This window comes from Sceloporus undulatus, chromosome 6 (assembly GCF_019175285.1).
Source record: "Sceloporus undulatus isolate JIND9_A2432 ecotype Alabama chromosome 6, SceUnd_v1.1, whole genome shotgun sequence".
Taxonomy (NCBI): domain Eukaryota; kingdom Metazoa; phylum Chordata; class Lepidosauria; order Squamata; family Phrynosomatidae; genus Sceloporus; species Sceloporus undulatus.
In genome coordinates, this window is record NC_056527.1 from 113,481,979 (window position 1) to 113,494,552 (window position 12,574).

The window sequence follows — 12,574 nt, forward strand, 5'->3', positions numbered from 1 at the left end:
CCCTACATGTTTCAAACTCTCATCTACACCCAGCCTTTCCCTGTTCTCTCTCTCCTCTCTGCCCTTGTAAAACACCAAAGAGTCTCTTCCCCTCTTCGGTGAAGGGAAAGTGAACCAGGAGTCAAAAAACATGTGCAGTGCCTTTGGTTCAGGGTCTGTAAATCAAAGCAAGCAAGCAGTGCAGAAGGTGAATATGTGCTCATATTAATAGTTTTGATTTTGCCATTCAGTTACAGGAATCATGAAGCCTTCCATATGTTCTCAGACTGCAACTTGCAACATTCCCCACCATGTTTTAGGCTGGCTAAGACAGCTGTGACTGGCTAGGACTGCAAGGACAGTGATCCCGTCTTTCCCTTGTTTCCGAAGGGCCTTCTTTTGGCTCCTTTCTTCCCCCCAATAAATTTTTATTTTCTGTTCATGGGAATGTATATATCACTTTATGCATGCCTAGACTATTGACTGAGATAGAGCATTCCCTGTGATTTCAAACAATATTTTGGTTTTGTCTCTTTTTAACTCTCCCCACCAACTCATCACTATATCTAAAACTTAGGTATACATATTTCTTTGCTGTTTTAGTTTTACCATACATATTATCTTTCTAACTTTGCTATCTGCAACATACCTTGTCTGTGAACTGTGATCTTGCATTAAGCTTTTTTCTCCCCCCACATTCACCACACCTTACAAATTATTATAGCACAGAAAACTGGGTATATTGAAATATTGTGCAAGTAGGTAAAACAATAATTCCTCCAAAGCCCTAAAACCATGCACCCATACACAGATATAAATGTACACCTTACAATGAGATAGGTGAAGAAATGATGTTGATGCTGATGATGTACATTTTATAAGCAGAGTAAATGCAAAGCATGGAAATAAATAGCATAGGAAAGGACAGCGGCAATGAAAGCAGAAACCTTCTTTGTTGCAAAAGAATCCACATTTCACTTTGAACACTCACATATTTGAAAGGCTTAGAGAGCAGTTTTTAGAAATAACATGCAAATAAAACAACAGATATATTCTGAAATGGGAATGTGGCTAAGTAAAAACATGTACTTTAGTTGGGAGGAGATGAAAGCTTACATTACGTTCATTATGCAAAGAAATGCAGGAGCTAGAAAGGATGTGGTTAGGCTTGAGAAAAAGAAAGAATACAAAATTTCAACTCCCAATACAAAGCAAAGATGATAAAGAAAATGAAGAGACTCATCAAAAGGGAAACTTGGAGAGCTCCAATCCATAGTAAATACATGTATTACCATCAGAAAATTAATGTGCATGGAGGATAATCATTTATTCTGTTTGTTCAGCATCTTTTTGTATTTCTAATACTTAAGCTTATTATCTTACATGATTCAAAGAAGAAAAAAATGATTTCCTTACACAATAAGATCAGAATATTCCTTCCAAGGGTATTCTTTGAAAGAAAATTCATGGGGACAGTACAATAAATGAGTCACAAGAGAAGCAACCATGAGGTCCCCAGACTGATATGATTCATGTGGAAGGGAAAGGGGATCCTGCAGGAGACATTTTGTTGTTTCCACTCCATACACCCAAAGGAGAAGGAGAAACAACATCAGTAAGGCTGCCAATTTCCCATTCCAGCTGCAGATCCCCTCCTTAGATGTAAACTCTTCTGAATCCATTTGCAGCATCTATGCGATTCAGAGTGGTTGCTCAGTGGGATGAGATCAAGCCTCCCTCTCTATACCAGTAGAAGTAGTAAATGCATTCATTACAAAGCCAGCAGAGGCTGTCAGTACACTGACAATGTCTAGGTTATTCAGTGGGAAATACCAAGGGGTCAAGATCAAAGTGACAGGACCTTTTTGTGCCTCTTCCTGAAGCCCATCTTTGATTTGCACAAGTGGAGGAGTTAATATTTGTAGAATGGTGCTATGGTTGTGTTCTACCCTTGTGAAAAACCCAATGGAGTCTCTGTCCTTAAGGAAATGAAATTACAGCCTTCTGGATAATGACAGCAGAGTTCACTCTTTTCCCACTCGAGTGGCAATATTGTTCACAAACATGTTTTTCAAATTTGGTTTCATCATTATTTGGGCAAAAAGGAAACGGACACCAGTTTTTTTTTTGGGGGGGGGGATTTCCAAGTAAATCTTGTCCCAAGATGATAGTACCAGCTTGATGAGAGAGATAAGGTAGCACTCTTTCTTATGGCTTTCTTACTGGGAATATTGAGCTACATAGGCCTTTGAGCAGAACAGTCCTAGTCCTGCATTATAATAGTGATGGATGTGATCATTAATGTTCTTTAGGACCAGTGGTGGCTCATGGACCAAGCAGGGAAGGATACACCCCCAAATGTTTGAGGTAGTGTTCTCCCATTTGATCCAAAAGCCACTGATGCTTATGTCTTGCTACACAAGAGAAAGGAGGATGCTTCACTTGCCTTGCAGTCATATTCAAGCTAAAGTAGAACTCTGCCCCACTGAAAACAGGATAATTTACACCAGAGTTGACCTTCATGTGATTGCACTGTTACTCCTGAACACAGTACAATGACATGCAAAATCCACCAAACAGTGATACCTTTATTGGGACAAGCAAACCCTTAAAATACATGTTGCAAGCTTTCAGAGCTTCACTGGCTTCTTCATCAGGCAAAGATATTAAAAACCATACAGGAGAGAAACCAAAATTAAGACCATGAGATGGATCAAATGTAGCCCATGGCCAGTACATCAACCCCATCTTCAGCCTCCTATGCTATTTTTTTTAAGTTGCATGATTGTGGCCAATAGCATAATTTCTGATTCTAGATTCTCATCCAGCAGCTGCTTAAGGATAATTTAGAAAAATAAATCTGTCTTCTTCATACTAGAGATTTACATAATTTGAGAGGAAAAGATTTGGAATTTATGAGAAAACAGAATTGGGAAAATTAGCATATGGCAGCTTTAAATGGACAGTTTTTGATGTCCTATGTCTTTCTTCTGGTTAGGTGCTCCCTGCTGTTTAGTTCAGGTTTCAGCAGAATAATATAACATTTTGGGGAGAAGATACAACAGAGCAACCCAGCGCTGGAGGCTAGGATAGAGAAAATCTCCATAGCCACCATGTATTTTCCCTTTGTGCTCAGATAAGTTGGAAAGAAAGTCAGCCAAACACTGCAAAAGATCAACATGCTGAAAGTGATAAACTTGGTTTCATTGAAAGTATCTGGCAGCTCCCTGGCTAGGAAAGCCACATTTAAATTGATAATGGAAAGAAGTCCCATGTAACCCAGGGCAAGATATAACATAATGGCAGACCTTTCATTACATTGCACAGTGATTTCTCCAGCAACTGAGTTCATGTCTAAATCTGGAAATGGGGGAGAGATTCCAAGCCAGATGATACAGATAGTAGTTTGAATAATGCAGCAAGTGAAGACAATGGAGGTGGCTACCCTTGTTCCCAACCATTTCTTCATACCTGTCCCTGGCTTAGTAGCCATGAAGGCTACAACCACTGTGATGGTTTTGGCCAAGATAGAAGAAAGAGCCACTGAGAATATGATGCTAAAAAATGGTTGTCGGAGAAGACAGTTGAACTTTCCTGGCTTACCAAGGAATAGGAAAGAGGAGAGGAAACAGAGCAGGAGGGACACAAGGAGAGTGTAGGTGAGTTTCTGATTGTTAGCTTTGACTATGGGAGTATCATTGTGTTTAAGAAATGTTCCAAGCACAAAAACTGTGACCAGCGATAAGAAAACAGCACTTGAAGCTAAACATTTTCCTAAAGGGTCTTTGTAAGATAGAAAGGCTATCAGTTTATGAATGCATTGATCTTGATCCTTGCTTGCATATTGATCTTCTGGGCATGGGAAACACTCAACTGTATCTGATGGGAGAAGAAAAAAGACAGTCACAGTACAGAGTCATACACAGTGTGGAAGCAATTTCCATCACTAACTTCAACATCGAGGTGTTTGGCTCCTATCCCGCAGTTACAGTTACTGTAGTAAATTAATGCTGTATATTAAGTTTGGATCTTGATCCCGTGAGCGAATCAAGTTTTGAGAAAAAACACATCAACCTACCCTACATGTAACCCTGTCCCCTTTCTTCATCAGCTGGAAAGAAGAAACTGAAACTTCTCTAGAGGTGTCAGTGAATGAGGAAAGTGTTTGTGCTTCTACATGTACATTTGAAAATGTATGTGTTTGTGTCACCGCTGTTTATGACATGTCCAGGTGTGACTGACATGATAAAGAACTCAAATTATCTCAGGTTTGATTTGGACCTTGGGATCAAAATGTTACTAGTCCTATCCTATCTATTTCCCGTTTACAGTGGTACCCCGGGATACGAATTGATCGCGTTACGAAATTTCCGGGGTACGAAAAAGTTAGCTTGGAAAAAACTGTTCCAGGTAACGAAAGATTTTTCGGGTTACGAATTTTTTTTGGTGTGTTTCGGCGCTTTTTGGCACGAAATTTAAAAGCCGCGGCTTTCCAGCGCTAGCGGAAAGCCTTTTTTCGGGTTGCGAAATCTTTCGGATTACGAACGGCGCCACGGAACGAATTAAATTCGTAACCCGGGGTACCACTGTACTTTCAACAAAGATTTTCAAGTTTCCTTTTCCTTCAGTCATTCTAACTGTTACTTTCATAATGTTATTTCTCAGAGAACTGGGCTATTTCTATTCCCCTTGTGTTTTGCATCGAAAAGGTCTGAAAAATGGAATTCTTAATTTGAGATATACAAAAAAAAGACAATAATTAAAAAAACCAACCCAAAACCCAGAGGTGTATGTGAGTGTACTTTTACATGCTATTTACCAGGAACTATATGTATAGTGCCCTCAACCTCTGGTTTCTTAAATCACATAATCAACACTGGACCTCATTTTTTGCACTTTGAAGACCTGCAGCAGACATGCAGTTTCTTGAAGTAGTTTGACCGAAACTCCTTAACTTAACAGGACTGTACCAAGTCTCCTAAAGACATAGTACAGGCACCTCAATAAATGTGTCTCAGATGTGTCACTCATGTCAGACAAATAGCTATGAGCATATGCTGGAGTGTGACTGATTTCTATAGACTAAGGCTGGAAACAAAAAAAGAAGAGAAATAAATGGGATACAGACCTCTCAAAAAAGGTGGTCTCCCGCCACCCTGTTTTGCTCCGTGAGGGAGCAGCAGCGGACAAACTGCGCGGCTCCATCACGGAACAAAAAGAACCCGCAAAAAGTGGTTTCTTCTTGTGGTGCCTTTGTGATGCTGCAGTGCACCAATGGCGCACTGTGGTGTCACAAAGGCACCGGGACATGGGGACGCTAAGCGTCCATCGTGTAAAAATGGTGGTGCCCATGTGTACAGGGCGCTGCCGTTTTGATTTATGGAGTACATACTAGGATTAGGGAGTGTCTGAATGGTGGACGCTCCCTAACCCTAGTATCGCCGCCAGCACGCTACAAAATGCAGGTATGTATCGCACCATAGCTTAGGAACACTTATGGTCATCTCCATTACCAGCTTCTACCTTTACTTACCTGCCACTTTGCCCCACAGTATATATCTCCCTTTGTGCCATGCAATTGATGAACCAACCTCTCTTGAAGCCTATGGTTTAAAAATTATTCAGTTTCTCACCATCCCATGTCCAACTGCAGAAATCATTTACAGTATATAAACAGGATTTAATGCCTCCCTTAATTTGAAATTGTTTTAAATGGTCAGGATGATAAACACTAAGGTCAACCTTGAACAGGTGCTTACATGCACAAGTGGAAGGCCAGATAGTACAAATGAACCATGTGCTTTTGTGTTTAACAGAGTAGTTGAGACTGAACTCAGAAGGAAAGCTTATTTGAGTAACAGTGCCTTCCATTCCATTTTATTACATTACATGGCAATATGTAATAAACACATTGTAAGATGAAAAACAGTTTTAAAAGACTTAAGATTAAGAAGTAAACTATATTGATGCATACCTCCTTTTGTTTCATTTTATTACACAACATTACATTCTATACAAAGACAGTTGAAGATGAAATACATTTTGAACAGACTCAAGGATGTTATTTTTCTTTTTGAGGCAAGAAACTTCTGTCTTAATATTGTGCAGTGTGTATTAAAACTAGGAGTCAATACTAAGTTTGCAAAAAGAAGAAATCATGGAATGGATCTCAGGGTTAGGAGAAAGCCTTTTTCTCTGTTAGGCCCTATCATTATTGCTGGAATGCATGGGGAGAGGTGTGTAGGGGTAACACAATGGTAAGGTAATGGTAAGGTTACTCTTGCCTGTGGAAAATCACACTGGGGCAAAGTTGTTGTCTCAGTCTTCTCTGTTCCCTCCAAGTCAACTTGGCACAATCCTGTGGTGGCTATGATGCTAGGACCAGAGATATTAGACCAATGTAGTTGATCTTCAGTCTCATTTACTAAGGGTCACTTGTCTCCAGCCCTGGATACCCTTTGGCTAGTGATCACTATGGACCTTATCACACAGGTGATATTGGGCAAAATTGGGGATTTAAACAGTGATTATCCAGAGCAAAATGAGATATTGCAAAGAAGATAGATGTTCACATGATGTTGCTATTAAACAGGTAATAAATAGGAAAAAAACAGGCAACAAATCATTTTGGGGGAAATCCCAATAATGATTTGTTGTTCTTTATTGCCTATTTTTTGCCTGCTTATTGCCCATTTAATAGTAATGTGTGTGAAAATCTTAATTGCAATATTGCATTTTGCGCTGGATAATTGCTGTTTGAACCCTCGATTTCGCCCCGATTTCTCCCCAATTTTCCCTGTGTGATAAGGTCCTATGTCTAGCATCATCCCTACAGCAGAGAGCTTACAGGGGGCAACTTAAGGCCCCCATTTCAAACCGGAAACAACTTTATATGTCTTTTAATGATTTCATACTATTTTGTACTGTTTGAATATGATGAGTTTGAATTGTTTTTTAAAAACTATATTGTTAGGTGTTTTGTGGATCTCCTTGTGTTCTTTTTGTGGACCTCCTTGGGTTCCATTCTGGAAGAAAAGTGGTATATAAATGAAATAAATAAATAAATCTGTCAACCTTCTGTCAATAACAGACCAACAAGGAGAACAATTTTGTAAACACAGACGTTTCAGAACAAAGGTATAGAACTGCTGTGATTCCATAAAAACTCTCATGAACGTTTTACACACCTGAAAGAGGACTCTGTGAGAGAGTATAATATTTGTAACAATTACATGTGTCAGAATTTGAAACTGAAATTAACAGTTTTATAATAAATTCTTTAAACCTTTCTCCTTGTGAGTTGCTCCTTGCTGTTTAGCTCAGGCTTGACCAGAATGATGTAACATTTCAAGGGAAAGATGCAGAAGAGCAGTCCAGCACTAGAGACCAAGATAGAGAAGATCTCCACAGCTACCATGTATTTCCCCTTAGTGCTCAGGTAGGTGGGAGCAAAGGACAACCAAACACTGCAAAAAATGAACATGCTGAAGGTGATACACTTAGCTTCATTAAAAGTGTTTGGCAACTTCCTGGCTAGGAAAGCCACAATGAAGCTGATGCTGGAGAGAAGTCCCATGTAACCCAGAACAAGATAAAACATGATGGCAGATCCTTCATTACATTGAACAATGATTTTCCCAGGAACAGAGTTCATGACCAAATCTGGGAATGGGGGAAATGTCCCAAGCCAGATAGTACAAATGCCCACTTGAATGAGGGAGCATGAGAGTACAATAGAGATGCCCACTTTTTTCCCCACCCACTTCTTCATACTGGACTCTGGCCGCGTGGCCATGAATGCTGTAACCACCGTGATGGTTTTAGCTAACACAGAGGAAACAGCCACTGAGAAGACAATGCCAAAAATGGGTTGCTGGAGAAGGCAGGTTTTTACCCCAGGCTTCCCAATAAATAAGAAAGAAGAGAGGAAGCAGAGGAGTATGGAGACCAGGAGAGTGTAGGTAAGCTCTCTGTTATTGGCTTTGACTATGGGAGTATCATTGTGCTTTAAAAAAGTTCCAATCACCAAAATTGTTATCAAGCAAAAGGAAATAGCACTTGACGCTAAACATTTGGCTAAAGGGTCTTCATAGGATAGGAATGTTATTAGTTTAGGAATGCATCGATCTTGAGACTTGCTTGCGTATTGTTTTTCTGGGCATAGGAAACACTTATTCATGTCTGGGGAAAGAAAAAAGAAGGGCAGTTAGAGTGCTGATTCATATGCAATATGGAGGTGAATTACATCACTCATTTCAACATTGGAATCATTATTTATGTTGACTCCTGTTACTACACCCTGCATACTCTGAATTATTTGGGAGTACAAATATTTTGTTATAATCACAGTTACAGAGTGGCCATAAACATGAAGCTGGGCAGGCCATGAGGATCTTTAAGTGAACTTCTGACTGGTCATATAGACCTGAGAGCATGTGGAAAACGACTCTTGTAACTTAATGGGTGTAAGTACTGCTTTCTCACCTCTGCTATGTCCGTTTCCTCTTGAAGGTGACAGACCAGCCTAAAACATTAAGCCAATCTTTCTGCTAGCACCTACTGAAATTCTCCGCACCTGATTCTCTCCCAAACATCCTGGGGTTGTTCTAATCTTATTAGTACTTGGTTAATCAATGTCATCACCATCAACCAAAATACTGTATTCCCTTTGTAACTCTGAAATTAAAACCATCAACCACCTATGAATCCTATTGTTTCTAAGATTCCTAGACTCTATCAAAAGTCAATCCTTGCACCCACACATTGGCTCAGTCTGAAATAAGACAGGGATTGGAAGCCAGCAAGTCTGTTTCCTCTCTGTGATGGTGTGTAGCATGGGCATCAAGCCTTGTTCTTCCTTCATTACATTATGAAAAGATATTGCAAAAGTGTTGGAGTGAATCAGTAAGCAAATGAGGAAGAGGACAATAGTCATTGAGCTAATGTTGCTTTATATGTTTAGGGAAAAAAACCCTTTGAGCTGGAGATTTTGTTTCTTGAAGTAGTTTGACCTAAACGTCTTAACCGAATCAGGTTGTACCCATGTTATGGTGTCCTGAGAACACAGAACCAAATGCTTCCATCATGTTACAATCCTCTGAACATAGAGGCCACCATGTGAAGGTTCTCTGAGTCTCCTTCCATTCCTGCTGAGCTGGATGGGACCCCCTGAGACCACCTTTTCCCAAAATAAACATTATTGCTGTCATCACCTGATGAATTAGCCTCCCGCTCCCCTTAGCAACACATCAGGACTTTGCTGGGCAATTCCAAAGATACTTTCCCTTGCCAACTTAGGAAAGAACTAGCTGAGCTAAAGGCATGCGAAAAAGGAGTGCAAGAGAGGTAGGGTACTTTAAAGAAAAACTTTATTTTAACTAAGAGGTTTTAGAGCAAAAGGATATAACTACATGCAGGACTATTTATCCTAAAGGAACAAGGAGAAATGGAAGTTACAGAATATAGTCATTTCAGCCAAGACAGTAAAACAAACCTCCAAAATCCTAATGACACTAACTAGTACATGCTACTAATCTTACTCATAGTTCAGATGGGATTTGTAGTTCTTGATGGTCTGCACAGCTGAGATCCTGGACTCCTTTATCTAGTGCCAGCAGGTTTTTCCTCCTGCCAGCAGGCAGGCAGGCACACTGTCTCAGACTCACACCTCATGTTGCATCCAGGCCTTTTAAAGTCTCTCTTCTAGAACCCTCTCAAATGTTTGCGTTTCTGCCCAACTCCCCCATTTCATTGGACAGTTGCCATCTCATCACCTCTGATGTAATCCTCATTAAAATGTACCTCCCCCAACATTTAATCCTTTGTTATCAGAGAAGAAAGTTCTGATAAGTGGAGCAACTCCCATTTATCACAGCCCAGTCTCTTGTAGGCAAGGTGCAGGTACCCAGATAATACACTACAGACCAACCCCCCCCCAAAAAAAAAGGGGGGGGGGAGGAGAAATAATTTGTGAAGAATATGGACATCCCAATTTTCAGTTTTTGCTTTCCGTTAAGAGCTGCTTTACATCTCAATGTACGTTTCTTGAACTTTTCCCCCCTCTGTGGCTTCTAATTTATGAATCAACCTCTCCTGAAAATTATTGCATCCCCAAAATTTTGCTTTCCACCATTCCTGATCTGGGTGGTCACAAGCACAGGTGGAAGGCTGCCACTTCAATAAGAATTTTTCGCATTAAACAATTTGGTTGAAAGCTTGTGCCACCTACCTGTTTGATTGGAAATGTTCCCTTCTGGACAAGGAACACAATCATAGCAGCAAACTTGCTCTCTTTCCTTCTTTCTCTTCTGAGAACCGGGGGCACAGGAGTCACTGCAGACTGAAATAGGCAGAGCCTGTTCATAAAGAAGAGGGAGGTTTAAGATGGACAAAATTATGGGCCAGTATGGACGGCTCTTTAAGACGCCCTTGTCACGTGCTAGGGTTGCCTTGGGGTGGCTCTTCCAGATGCCACTCAACTCTAACACGTGATGAGGGCATCAAAATGGCAGTGTCCTGTACACCGCCATTGTTATGCAAGTGCCGTGTGACATCCGCATGGCACCACACGGCGCTTACGTAATGAGTGCGCCAGTGGTGCATTCGTTACTCTGCAGGGAAGCCACACAGTTTGGGGGCTACGGCTTCCCTGTGGAGAGAAAACAGGCGCCAGCAGGTTGCCGTTTTTAGGTGCTCTGTACCGTGCCTATGAATCTTTATTTGTTGATCAGGTGATGTAAGAAAAACATAAGAAACATAGAAGAATGATTAATGCAATACATGTGATTGTTTGCCATAATTTTCCTTCATATGCCAGGGATGGCTCACATTCTGATTGTAGCCAACACAGCCCCCCCCCCCCCCCCAACCAAAAAGTTCCATTCGTTTTGATTTTGTTCCTTTCAGGGTGAGCTAGAATATGTCAAAGTTTAGAAAATACTTGCCATGATTTTAGATAGATAGATAGATAGATGGAATATGGTACAGTTTTATTTCAACCTATCAATTGCACGGGGACCATAAATGATTTGTCCACCATACTTCTTTTTTCTTGCTCTTAGATCATCCTCCCTCTTGATGATTTATAGACCAAGAAAAGTCTATAATCCACACCTGGTTGAAGCTTTGATGCCAGATAATCCTATGCTTATCAATGCTGAATCGTTTTCCTTCAGGAGCACTGGGATCTATTCGTCCTACTTTCACATTAAGGAAGGATCTGTTTGGAAATGTAACCAAATTCATGATATCAAACCCAGCTCTCATTTCCCAGTTCTCATTAAAAAACACTCTTTCTCCAGCAGAGTTGTTAAATGAAATGTCTTGAAGGAAAGGATGGAGCTAGTTGAAAAAGAGAAACACAACAATAACAAAAGGAAGGTATAAACATTTGGGAACCTTCACAATTTACCTGAATTCCTTAAAATCGTAATTCAAATACTGTTTAGTTGGATCTAGATTCAGTCACCCTTGTTGTATACCAAATGAAAAAAACAAAAGAAATGAATTAATAAATTTACTTAAGTACTATTGACTTTACTGACTTTACTCTAAGGATGACTGTTGCAGTATGCACTATTTTAAGCAACTGCATCTAAAAACATTTCTGTTTTTATAATGTAGCCACACTAACAAGCAGAAGGTAATTGATTCCCATTTTTTTTACTTTGAAAGCACTGAGATAAGTGTACCCATACATCTCTGTGAATTAGTCCAATGTGGATCTCTGTTCACCATTTATTCAGGAAGGGAAGAAGTAAATCTCTCTCTCTCTCTTAGGCATACATGCATTTCATCATGGAGACCTTACCTTCCAAGGTGGTAGATCTTGAACAGCACCTTTTTTACCATTCATGATTCCTCTGTAACTGAACCTAGATGAGGACAAAGCATGTAAAGCATGGGCCACCGCACAGGCAGCATTATAAATGCCATAACTGTGCCCACTCAAGCGCATTTCAAAAAGAGGTCCAATAAGGGTCTCCAACCGTTCTTCCCCAGTGCAAGTTCCAGAGACTTTGTATGGCATTTTGGGATCAGGAATTGAACAGTCAAAGGCTTCCTGCCAGAAATCCTTGAGAAAATTATCTTCTCTTGTCCAGTCAGGTTTTAGGGTGTGGAGATATTCTTGAAACCCTGGAACTTTATTGGAGTGGATCGTAAAGGAAAGAGCACCCTGGAACATTTGCAAACTTTTATCCCGGCCAAGGCTTCCTAAAACAAAATCAGCCTGGGCAGTTGTAATCCACACCTTCCCTACCACTCCAAGACCTCCTTCAGTAATAAAATACCGCAGCCATGTAATATTAAAAGGTTTACCATAGAGAACAAATACTTTGATTTTGTTTTGTTTGAAAAGCTGGTGCATACTATGGATTAACTCGTCTAATTGTTTTTGATCACGAGCATGTTCTTGGCTTGGAATTTGCTTTGTGAAGGCCATGCAGATGCCATGCTGGGAAAGCAAGGGTTCCATGTTCTCCAAAAATCTTTCTCCATTGTCATCATCCACCACTAAAAATCCCACCCATGTCCATCTGAAATGCTGAAGTAAGCTGATAATCCCCATATACTGTGGCTCTTCATTGGTAGTCAT

At 40.3% G+C, this 12,574-nt stretch overlaps 1 protein-coding gene across 1 annotated transcript; it reads right to left on the bottom strand.

Annotated features, from left to right (window-relative positions):
* Positions 1-2,956: 2,956 nt before the first annotated feature.
* LOC121934982 (vomeronasal type-2 receptor 26-like) lies at positions 2,957-12,574 on the bottom strand. Its single transcript, XM_042475954.1, has 4 exons — positions 11,789-12,574; positions 11,092-11,319; positions 10,208-10,334; positions 2,957-3,858 (listed from the first exon to the last, which is right to left on the bottom strand). The coding sequence occupies exons 1-4, from the start codon at positions 12,572-12,574 to the stop codon at positions 2,957-2,959; spliced, it is 2,043 nt and encodes a 680-aa protein (XP_042331888.1).

Coding starts and splice junctions, on each gene's coding strand:
- LOC121934982 (XM_042475954.1), bottom strand. CDS start 12,574: ATGACTACCAATGAAGAGCCACAGTATATGGGGATTATCAGCTTACTT. Junction 11,320..11,788: donor AAGATCTACCACCTTGGAAG/GTAAGGTCTCCA, acceptor TTTTTCAACTAG/CTCCATCCTTTCCTTCAAGA. Junction 10,335..11,091: donor GGCATCAAAGCTTCAACCAG/GTGTGGATTATA, acceptor CTTTATGAACAG/GCTCTGCCTATTTCAGTCTG.